The following is a 12,569-nucleotide window of genomic DNA, read 5'->3' as shown; positions in this document are numbered from 1 at the left end:
ATAACTGTATATCTGTTTGTTTGTTTGTTTGTTCATGTATGTGTTTTTGCATGTATGTATACAGTAATGCTGAGAGTATCCATCGTATATGCTGAAGTCAGCATTATTACCTTCATGTTTGTGTGATGTAAAAGTGCGATGCTTTCAGCTGCAGAATGCCGTCTCTCCTGGCAACCACAGTATGCAGGATCTGTCTCCTGATTGGCTGCTGGTTTCATGAGCGATGATGAGGCCAATAGAGGCGCAGACAGACTGGCAACATTTTATATGTTTATTGAGTTTGTGAGGTCTTAGAATAAGATTATTATTTATCTCAGTCTTGCTTTTTAGATACGAATCTTGCATGATGTCAGACTGACAATGCAGCTGCGTCTAGATTTTTAATTTTTTTTATTTGTCATTCTGATCTTTTTCAAATATTATTATTATTATTATTATTATTATTATTATTATTATTAGTGTTAATAATAATAATAATAATAATAATAATAATAATAATAATAATAACAATAATAATAGTATTGCTGTTATTATTATTATTATTATTATTATTATTATTATTATTATTATTATTATTATTTTATTATTATTATTATTATTATTATTAATAATATTATTGTTATTATTATTATTATTATTATTATTATTATTATTATTATTATTATTATTATTATTATTATTATTATTATTTGTTTATAATTTGTACTGCATTTTGCTACTTTTCTGTGTTTGTGTAAATATACTTGTGTACTAGTTTTATTATTATTGTTATTTATAATTTTTAAATTATATTATATAACATTATTATTATTATTATTATTATTATTATTATTATTATTATTATTATTATTATTGTATAGATTTGTTATATTATATTATAAGTCCTACACAAAGAGTCTGTTATTGGCATTATATAGTACCATTGTACATCTGTAATATTCTCTTGTGAATTCCTAAACAAAACAATAAATTATTTTTATTAATAAAATATTTGGAAGTAGAACAGTTCAATACAGGGTATTAGTTAATTATTATTATTATTATTATTATTATTATTATTATTATTATTATTATTATTATTACTATCAATAATAATAATAATAATAATAATAATAATAATAATAATAATAATGGATATAAAAGTAAATAACATTTCTAGAAATTGATAAAATGGCTTTTTTATTAGTTACTGATTATGTAGCAGTCTTTCTGTCTATTTATTATTTATTTTTATTTTTTTTGCATTTATGTATGTCATTGTATGTGTGTGCACGTGTGTATCTCTATAATATATAACTGTTCGTCTGTCTGGCAGTTGCTTTAGTACTATTATTAAACTGCAGTCATACGGTTACCTTGTGATTAATATTATATGCTACATTTTCCTTAGTTTGACGAGCTTCTGCTTTGACAGAGCAAAGGTGACGTGGGCATTTTCCTTCATCATGTGCTCCGTCTTCCTTGGAAGCCATTAGATTGAGAGATAATTTAATTTCAGTTCATACCATCAATCAAACCCAGATACGCTTGGATGAAATATGCACCCCCCCCCTCCATTTAAATAAGATAAAAGTGATATTAGAGGTTAATATGCACAGATCTCAAAATTGCTGCAGAAAGTCAAAAGGCATAACATCTCCCCTACTGCGAAATAGATAGAGCACACTAGAAAGCATTCATTATATAAACATAAAGCTGTAAGATTAATGGCAGCGTTTGATGGATGATGTTTAAGCATAATTCTTACTTTCCAACAAGCTGAATATGTGTCCATCGAGGCATGCAGGCCTTCTAATGTTCAGCAAAAGATCTTGGGTTATGAGAAGAAACTAGTAATGAATCATAAGCGATGGGTTTCAGAATGGCAACACGATACTTCATAAGAGACTTGCCCTCTACTTTTTATTTATTGACACAAAAACGTTACCAGTAAACACGAATCTCATTCATCAAGCAGGGAAATATTCACTGCACATCGATCCCTGCTTTCATCCATTATGCAGATGATCTCCTATTGTTTTTTCTTTGACAGAGAGATATGATTACCGACTGAACCTGCATTGTTTGCATGAACTATATTGATATCTACTGTGACTGCGCTATATCAAATGAATGTAACAAGAGTAATGCTGCTCTCTAATGCATGGAAAACGACTGTTTTGTTCTTTCTTCCTGTGAGATATTAAAGGCTGGAATATTTGCTTTATGCATTAGTTGAAGTAAAATAATCGCCAAACTGAGTTTTTCCTCATAACTGTTGGCGTTGATGTTATCAGTGTTCTATTTAAATTCCTCAACTTTTACATTTGTCTCGGTAGTTCATCTCTACATAATTAAGTGAGTCTTTTATTTGATCTTCTCTGAAAGCCATTAGGCTACTGTTTGGATGGGAATGAATGTTATTTGAGGCAACTGCAATGTGCAGGTCAAGGTTTATTCTAATAGACTGATTTCACGTGGCTGCCATTTTAAAAGCAAAATCGAGGGTTGGTGGGAAGAAACCTGGAAGTATAACCTGAGTTACACAGGAATGTTGCATTACCTGGCTGTATATCTTAGCGGCGAAGAGAAAGCGACACAAATTTAGAATTTCACCGCCTTCCGAGTGAACCGAAAGTCTGTTCTGAATGAATGGTGAAAATAATAAGGGATATCAGTCCTCATTTTCAGTTAAGTTAAGAGAAATGGCACTAGCTAGCCAACGTTTTCTTTCCCAAACACTCGTTTTCGATGCAATTTATCAAACTCTAGTTAATGAATTGATTTTTTTTCACTTAATTAGACTTGTCATGATACTGAATTTCGGTACTGAAAAAAAATGGCAATTTCCCCACTAACATTTAAGTGCTGTTCAACGCAACACCACTGATTTGCCATAGTATTCACCAGTGCTCAACAGTGCACTGTGATTGGCCGTGAAGGCCATCAGTTCACCGCACATCGTCGATGTTTACCGAGTACAAACACAAATGAGTAATTGACGGATCTTTGCAACTTTAAACGCTCCAGTGTCCATGTATCTCTGTTTGTACTCAGTGAAGAGTGGTGAACTGATGGCCTTCATGGCCAATCACAGTCATTTCTGTTGTGCACTGGTGAACACTATGTCAAATCAGCTGTGTTTAAATGTTAGCGGGAAATGAACGTTTTTAAAACTTCAGTACCGGGAATACTACACTACTGCAGACAACAAAACGGTGTGCTACAGATGACTGCATTGTTTTATTTCTCACTGGGTTACATAGGCTAAAGCAAGGAAGCCCCTGTGGTGTTTACCTGGTGCCATGAACTGAAGCCGAGGAGGGCTCTCTTAAAGTGATTGGGATTTTATTTAATGTCTAATATGCTTTTAATTGTTTAAATCATACTTAACTGAATGATATTAAAATGATGTTTACACCATATCTGCATTTTTGAAATCACGCCAAGAGCTGGAGGTTTGTAGTCAGCAGTGTTTACAGTGCTGATCCTGTACTTCCGGGTTTGCCTTGCTTTCGCGTTTTAAAATGGCGGCCGTGTGAAATATGTGTATGGCATTGGAATTTAAAGAGAAGAGATGAAAGGATTATCTATCTATCTATCTATCTATCTATCTATCTATCTATCTATCTATCTATCTATCTATCTATCTATCTATCTATCTATCTATCTATGTATCTATCTATCTAGCTATCATGTCTGTCTGTCTGTCTGTCTATCGTTCTATCTACAGTTCTATAGTTCTATCTATTGTTAAAAAGTTTTTATTTAATTATTTATTTTTTATTTTTAAGGGGTCATGAACTGCCTTGTTTGTATTGTTTTCTACTTTCATCTAAGATCCACTTATGAGGTTGATATGGTTTTTATTTGCAAAACATCAAAAACATTAAGAAACATGCTGCTTTCCTGGATTTGAGGCCATTTTTTGGGCCGGTCTACTCTGGGAGCTTGGAAGTTTGCATAGTAAACTTGTATTCGACTCCCTTTTCAGTTCACACCAAGATCTAAGCGCATGTGGGTCAATCTGACCTTGCTCTATGCAAGTCAGTGGGCAGAGTTACAGAATAAGGCTTTGATATCCTTCAGTGGAAGCTATTACATCATAGATATGTACGTTCCAGGAACTTCCATGTCAATAAAAACAGTTATTTCACTAAAAAGAATGTTTTCGGCCTTGACACTTATATGGTAACCTCTAAGTTCAATTACCTTCTATATATCAAATGCTTAAGTAAGACATGAGATCTCCGTTCATGACTCTTTAAAGTTTCATTCTGATGGTTTCATTTGTAATTGCGAAATAAATGCATTGCATATCTCCTAACGGTATCAGATTGAGGTTTGTATGAGGGTAAGTGAGGATAATTTTGAGTTTCAGACTAACACAGAGCCCTGCTGTATACCCCGTCTCTCTGTCTGCACCTCCGACCGTCCGCTTCCTATGTTTGTTTCTGTCCTTTACTTCTATGTCCTTCTCTTTCCTGTCCTTCTCCACATCTGCACTGTCATATTTTGTTCTCACCTTTGCATCTCTCTCTCTCTTTTTCTTTTTGCGTGCCTCTGTGGTTGTGTTTGCAGTGGAAGGTCAATGGTTGGACTGGGCCACCTGGTCTCAGTGCTCTGTCTCCTGCGGCACCGGGACTCAACAGCGGCAGCGGCGGTGCAGCGTTTCGGTTCATGGCTGGGCTGAGTGTAAAGGGCCGCATGCGGAAACTCGTGAGTGCACCAACCCATCTTGCGGGGGTGAGTGTCTCTCTGGTGGGCTTCCAGTCTTAAATTGACAGGTAGTTTATGTGCACAGCTGCAATTTGTTTGCTGTCATGGTCTAATTAATTGCAGAGAACGCTCTGAATTGTCTGCGGTACCAAACCACAGAGACGTAGCGGCCTGCATTGCTCATCTTGCTCCACAAATGCGTTGCTGTGTCAGCATATGCCAGTTCGCACCCCTGATAATAATTAATAAGCGCAAATTAGCCTCGTGCAGGTGCTTTATGACCATGCTCACATTGCAGCTAAATATGGCTGTCACTTCACTTCTGAATTTTTTTTTTCTTCACTTTTTTGGAACAAACTGGATGAATCTTGATTTAACCAGTGTAAACTGAAAGAAAGTTGATGCAGGTGGTACTTGAGAAAGTTAGATGAACAATTTGCACTCATAAATTACTAGTAAATGGGTCAAATTTTAGATGCCCTATTTTGGTTTTAGCATCAAATTATGTTTCCGAATGATTTTATATACATTGAAATTAAATTAAATGCAAGTGTCAACTTTAATGTTTTAAAAAAGGGCACTTTTTAGCGTTGCACCTTAAAGTTAAATAGCATTTTTATTCAAATGAATGGTCCATCATCCTTCAGCCAAACATGTATAGTTATATTATCACAAATAACATATACAATCATAAAAAGAAAAATGTTTGAAAGTCTTTTGTTTGATACTTACACTTAAAACAACTGGTTTTGGTTAATGTAGACTTTCATAAAATATATATTTTAAAGTGTGTCATTGATTTACTGTTATCTTACTAATTTGCTTTATTTTAGTCAAACATTGAGGTTAGTTGTTTGGTTTTTGTTGCATTTTGTTATACACACTCACTGGCCATTTTATTAGCTACACCTGTCCAGCTGCTCGTTAACACAAATTTCCAGTCAGCCAATCACACGGCAGGGACTCAATGCATTTAGGCATGTAGACATTGTCAAGATGATCTGCTGCTGTTCATTCATTCAAGAGCATCTCTGAATGCACAACACATCCAACATTGAGGCAGATGGGCTACTGCAGCAGAAGCCACATCGGGTGCCACTCCTGTCCACTCCAAGAAAATGAGTCTACAATTCACACAGGATCACTAAATTTGGACAATAGAAATTTGGAAAACTGTTGCCTGATCTGATAAGTCTCAATTATTGCTGCAACATTCGGATGGTAGGGTCAGAATTTGGTGTAAACAACATAAAAAGCATGGATCCATCCTGCCTTGTTCAGATTGGTGGTGTAATGGTGTGGGGGGGTATTTTCTTGGTACACTTTGGGCTCATTAGTACCAATTGAGCATAGTGTCAATGCAACAGTCTACTTAAGTATTGTTGATGACCATGTCCATTCTATTGACCACAGTGTAGCCATCCTCTGATGGCTACTTCCAGCAGGACAACTTGTCATGTCATGTCATAAAGCGTGCAAATGCGTGCTGCTATTATCTCAATTTGAAGCAACATCTCTGAAGAATATGTCTAGTACCTTGTTGAATCTATGCCACGAAGGATTAAGACAGATCTGAAGACAAAAGGGTGTCCAACCTAGTACTAGTAAGGTGTACCTAATAAAGTGACCATTGTATATCAATTGTACCAATAGTAGTATCCCTAGGTAGCACTTTTACTATTACAACAGTTTTTGTTGTTATTGGTTTTGCAATTATAAAGTATGATCTTATTTAATTTTATTTTACCGTACCTAATCCAACCCAACATTTAAACCCAACCACCAATTTACAAACTATTATTCATTCATTCATTTTCTTGTCGGCTTAGTCCCTTTATTAATCCGGGGTCGCCACAACGGAATGAACCGCCAACTTAACCAGCAAGTTTTTACGCAGCGGATGACCTTCCAGCAGCAACCCATCTCTGGGAAACATCCACACACACACTCATACACTACAGACAATTTAGCCTACCCAATTCACCTGTACCTCATGTCTTTGGACAGTGGGGGAAACCGGAGCACCCGGAGGAAACCCACGCGAAGGCAGGGAGAACATACAAACTCCACACAGAAACACCAACTGAGCTGAGGTTCAAACCAGCGACCTTCTTGCTGTGAGGCGACAGCACTACCTACTGCGCCACTGCCTCGCCCTATAAACTATTAGAAAGCAGCTAATTAGTAGTTTATTGAGGTAAAAGTCATATTAGGAGAGTGAATTGTACATTAAAATAAAGTGTTACCAAAATCTCAATTGTATTTGCTTTTGAATAGATTTGTGATACAGATTGTTCTCTTATTAAATCAATCCTCCAGTGTGTGGATGGCCATTGATAAGCCTCCTCGAATCGTTGCAGTATTCTGGCTGTTTCTCCTCCTCGTATTTATCTCCTGTTCCTCTTTGCAGGTGGAGGGAACTGGGGTGCGTGGAATCACTGGAGCCTGTGCTCGAAGACCTGTGACTCGGGCTGGCAGCGGCGCTTCCGCATGTGTGAAGGCACAGGGATCCAGGGTTATCCATGCGATGGCTCTGGAGAGGAAGTTCGCTCCTGCAATGACAAGAAGTGCCCAGGTGTGTGTCAATGATCAAAACATGCACTCTTTTTTGTTTTGCAGACTCTCCAAGCCATTGCATATTTGTGATGGTGTCTGGCATGCATTTCTATTTGTCTGTCTGTTTGTTTGTTTGTTTAATGATTCATTCCCTTGTTTATTTATTTATGTTCAGTCATTCATTAGCATTCATCCTTCCAATGTTTTTGAAAATCCCTCCTAAAAAGCTATAATAATTTATTTCAGATTACAGCCTGATTGATACCTTTATAAAGACAAAATATATATATGGGTCCCACTTTACATTAATTGGACACTCCAATTTTATATTGAAATCGGCTCGTTTTACAATTGCCCTAGTTATACAGGTTTAGTTTTATTATTTTGAATCCATTTAGCAGATCTCTGAATCTTGCAGGAGGACATTTAGCTTAGCATAAATAATGTAATCGGATTAGACCATTAGCATCTCATTTAAATCTTTTGAAATAAAGTTTTGATCATTGTCCTATTTAAAGTTTGGCTCTTCTGTAGTTAATGCATTTCATGAAAATAGTCGCCAGCTTGGTAACTAGGTAACAGCTTCTGCTGCAGCCATGGTATGGCAGCAATGTTCATTGATTGTTCTGTCACAATAAGAGTATAGTTCCTTGCCAAATCAGCCTAGAAAATAGAAACATTTTATTTAGTACACAATAAATACAGACAAGTCAAGCTTTAAATAGGAAACTAATCTAAACTCTTCTAAAATTTTTGGTCGAGATGCTTATGGTCTAAGCCGATCCAGTGATTTATGCTAAGCTAACAAAAAGTGTTCCCGCCAGACATAGAGACTGGCTGAATAGATTAAAAAATGGTAAAACTCAATTTGCTGGATGAGAGTTGTAAAATAATAATGTTTTTTTCTTCTGGAGAAAGTCTTATTTGTTTTATTTTAGCTAAAATAAAAGCAGTTTTTTATTTTTTATAAAACCATTTTAAGGTCAAAATTATTAGCCCCTTTATCTTTAACTGTATCTACATGGCTATTACCAACACACGCACGACAATTTGTAACTTTTTGATTTACTGGCGAATTTGTAAAATCTCATTTATACAATTTAGCATGATTTGTTAATTATCCAATGACGGTTGGGTTTTTGGAGGTGGGGTTGGGTGCTACGCCTACTTTTTAAAATCGTAGTTTTGTACGAGTGAACTCGTACAAATCAGTCACTAAACTGACAAAACGTAAAATAGTTATGTTTCCTTGTGAGATCAGGCTGGTTTTACTGGTATAACAACATGGGGCATGTAACTATACTGAATAGTGTGTGTAATAGTGATGTGCGGATGGCTATTAAATCCACAAGCGCTGCGGATAATCCTCTAGTCAGGCGGGTCGGGTAATAAACATATACAATATAATTAATTGTGGTTTGATGAGATTAATTATTAATAATTTTTGCTTTATATTATTTAAGCACATTCTGTAAAATGTGCATTCCAGCAACAAGCGGTGAGAACGAACGCTCATTTAGTGCAGCTGACCGCGTTTTGGAGGTGAGGCGAAATCGCCTGAATCCTGGCATAAAAATAGATTGTTTTGATTAAATTGTTTCAATGCCACATGGCCAGATATGTTGACATTCTTCCTGCATTCACATCTAAGAGATGTAAGAGGTGAAAATGTGCTAAATGCCACAATTGTTGCCAGACAATTGAAAACAATTTAAGTGCAGTGCATTTCTGACTATCCATTTTCCACCAGTCACTATTGTGACCAAGTATAGAACCCAATTTAACCAACATAACATTAAAGGAGGAGTAAAAATGTGTGTTTTAGGGCAGTCTAAAGAGCAAAATGCTTATTCTCAAATAAAAAAGGGATTAAATGAGTTAAAATTTAGTGTGATCTTATGAACTTGACAATAAAAATATTTCAGTGAATGTTTCTTTAAAAATGAAAAGAAATTCATTCGACTTGATTTATTAGACCCTGTTTGTACCCTACTTGTCAAGTGTCAATTGCTTTCCTGTCCTTTTTATTTTACCTTTATCTTCATTCAGCCTTTCTTCCTCCAGGCCTATCTCACTGCTTTTCTCTGTCCTCTCCCATATTTAACATTCTCTCTACTCCTTTGTTTCCATTTGTCCTCTCTTTCAATTGAGACGGGTCACTCTTGACAGAAGGGAATTGTTCAAAGTGCTGCTATGTGTGATTTGTCAGCATGTCAAGCAGCGCAGCAAACAGCAGATTTTAATAAGCACGCCGTTGACTGCAGCTTTGGGAGGCTATAGATTAAATAAATGTCAGACACTGCCGCAGAGCTTATATTGGGCGCAGGGCTTTGATAGCGGCAGAAACTCCAAGACAAAAATCTGTCCAATAGCTTTGTCGGGGTGTATTATGTTTAGATGTAAAGGTAGAGCTTTCTAATCTATCTCCTTCAGCTTTCAACTGAGTTCCCCTTCAGGATCTGATTCTCACCCCTGGGTTTCTCGCTGGTCTAATGAAGCTTTTAAATGAGAGCTGGAGAGAAATGTGTGGTTTTGCTCACGCTGATCTTAATAGAGTTTGCTTGTACACAGGGAAAATAAAGGAGATGAGGGGAAAATGAAATCTTAATCAGTATTGTTGTCTCTTTTTTTGTTACTGAATATACTGAAAACACATATACTGAAAATGTTATTTAGTAGGATAAAAAATCGACTTTATTCAAGATCAAGAGTGTAAAATCCTATTTGTTTAAGATTTTCTGATAACATATATATTTTAAATATATATAAATAATATTATATTTAATGATATGTAGACTTTAATGGAAAGAAATCTGATTGGTTGATTGGGTAGTTGGTTGATTTGCAATATACAGTGAGGGGAAAAGTATTCAACACATTATTATTATTTTTTTTCTGGAAAAAAAATATTTTTAAAGGAGCTGTTGACATGAAATTGAACCAGATTTTGGTAAAAACCCAGACAATAAAAACAAATGAAAAAAGCAACAAAAATAAATAAATAAAAAAAATGCTATGTGTAATAACAATGAAATTGTTTATTGAAGCTTTATTTTGTAATTTCCATTGGATTTTGGTCAGGTCATTGGCTGGGCCATTCCACAGCTTAATTTTCTTTCTCTAAAACCATTTGAAAGTTTCCTTGGCTGTGTTTTGGATCATTGTCTGGCTGAAATGTCCACCCTGGTATCATCTTCATCATCCTGATAATGTAGAACTGAAGCAGCTTATGTTAATTTACAATGAGAAAGGGCGAGGGTTTCTGAAAAACTACTAAGAGATTTCAGCTGCTGTCTGGGTTTTTTAACACCTTCCTCCCTTCATGTGTTCAATACTTTTTCCATGTGTCATTTCGTTTTATTGCACATAACTTCATTTGTAATTAATATTGTTTTCTTTGCATATATGGATTTATTTGGTTGGTAACAACATCTGTTGAACATTTCAAGTCAACAGCACCTTTTGAAATATGTTTTCTGAGAACAATGGTGACGTTAAATGCTTATCTCTCCCACTGTATACACAGAGATTCAAAACACTATAAAACAGACAAAAAATTAATGAATGAATTAAATTTATTTATTATTTCACAGAAATCATATTCAGAATTTTAAAAAAATTTACTCAGCACTTGTACTTTTACTTAAGTATATATTTTTTTAAATTACTTTTCACATCCTTTTTGTATTTGTTCGGTTATTGAAATACAAAATTGAATAAATTTGATGCACATTAAAGAAAAACAGACTCAAATACTGATTAAAATGTTTATTTATGAGTATAACAAGTAGTAGAACTTATTCATAGTTTGCTAGAAGACAATTAGAATTATTTGTTTATGAAAATACTAAAAAAGTGTATATTTTATTAATTTTACTGAAAAATAATATTGCTTGTGTGTTTGTTTATTTATTTATTTATGTATTTATTTTGATTAATTAGTTAGTTAGTTAGTTAGTTAGTTAGTTAGTTAGTTAGTTAGTTAGTTAGTTAGTTAGTTAGTTAGTTAGTTAGTTAGTTAGTTAGTTAGACATTTCATTGCGAAGATTGGCTAAATTTGCTTGTTTGTCTGCAGTAATTCAACAGTTGTATTTAATCCCAATTTGTATCTGTCCTATCATTTTGTGCTGTTTAATCTCTTACTTCTGATACATACCGTGTGCAGCGCCTCATGAAATATGTAAAGATGAGTACCAAGTAGCCATGACGTGGAAGAGAGCTTCAGCTGGAGAGACAGTATACAACAAGTGTCCATCAAATGCCACTGGTAAGTTCATTATCACACACATTATATCAGTTTACGACTTGCAATTATTGCCAATATCTATAGTTCACATAATATACATAGCAGCATTAGCTCTCATTTTGCTTCACAGTGTCTAAAATGATTGAATCCAATTCCTTCTAAACCTCTATCCTCTGCTGTGATTGGTCAGGAATATCTTAGTCCATTGGTCTACTGCTCACAGAATGTCTTCATGGAGCAGAAAACAGCATCTTCAGGACGTACAAGCACAATGTCTGAGCTACAGCTAGTGTTTGAGGGCTAAATTAGATGTTGTTTGCTGGCCGCCAATGAAGACCATAGGCTGGCATTATGCAAATGTGTTGCAAACCTACATAGATTGGTGCAGGGAGACTGAAATTACTCAGTCATTTCCGAAATCAGCTCTTTCTTTTCAGGAGCCAAAAACTCCATCCATTGTGCACTTTGGAACTTTGCAGACCTTTTACATTCACTAACAGCTACATTACACACTGCATGACAAATAATAGGTAAAAAGGCATAATAAGGGCACTTTAAAATTACAGCACACCCAAAGATGTAATTTCTGTCATCCTTCTTGTTCCTAAATTGTATGACTGTTTCTTCCTTTGAAGAAAATGTTTAATAGTTTGTGGAATTTCCGTGGCAGCTATGATCCAGGAATAGAAGTACAACCTGAAAAGCTTTTTAAAATAGTTCATTCTTTCACTATGAATGAATGTCAGAAAATATAACTCGTTATTCACTTATAAAGCCAGTTTGGGTCAATGCATTTGATTTATTTAAGTCATCGTTCACTAATAATCTTCCTTTTGGTTTTTTAATTAAATGTGTTTTCGTATTATAAGGTATAAGGACGAACTGATGACCTTTTAGACAACTTAAGGACGACTTAAATAAATAAAAATGTCAGCTAAGTGACAAATGAGTTGTAAATTAAAACCACTCAAGAAAAGTTAATGATCCAAGCTTGATTGGCTTCAGAGTGCCGCAGCCTACAACACATAAAACCCTAATAACTCTAGTACAATCTAATGTTGTTTTGGCC

The 12,569-nt window shown here is 35.0% G+C and overlaps 1 protein-coding gene across 50 annotated transcripts in view; it reads left to right on the top strand.

Moving 5' to 3' along the window:
• The window catches only part of adgrb2 (adhesion G protein-coupled receptor B2), a 550,430-nt gene that overhangs the window by 309,029 nt on the left and 228,832 nt on the right, over positions 1–12,569 (top strand). For 49 of the 50 annotated variants that reach the window (XR_012395197.1, XR_012395196.1, XM_073931885.1 and 46 more), the window contains 3 exons: positions 4,561–4,725; positions 7,109–7,273; positions 11,420–11,521. Coding sequence is in view for 48 of the 50 variants with exons in the window: in XM_073931885.1 (XP_073787986.1) it covers positions 4,561–4,725; positions 7,109–7,273; positions 11,420–11,521 (432 nt within the window). In the remaining 2 variants the exon portion in view is untranslated. The remainder of the gene's footprint in view (positions 1–4,560; positions 4,726–7,108; positions 7,274–11,419; positions 11,522–12,569) is intronic. The other variant, XM_073931868.1, reaches the window with a different exon arrangement.

Source organism: Danio rerio, chromosome 19, assembly GCF_049306965.1.
Source record: "Danio rerio strain Tuebingen ecotype United States chromosome 19, GRCz12tu, whole genome shotgun sequence".
In the NCBI taxonomy this organism is placed as follows: Eukaryota; Metazoa; Chordata; class Actinopteri; order Cypriniformes; family Danionidae; genus Danio; species Danio rerio.
This window is presented reverse-complemented; position numbering and strand designations above follow the sequence as displayed.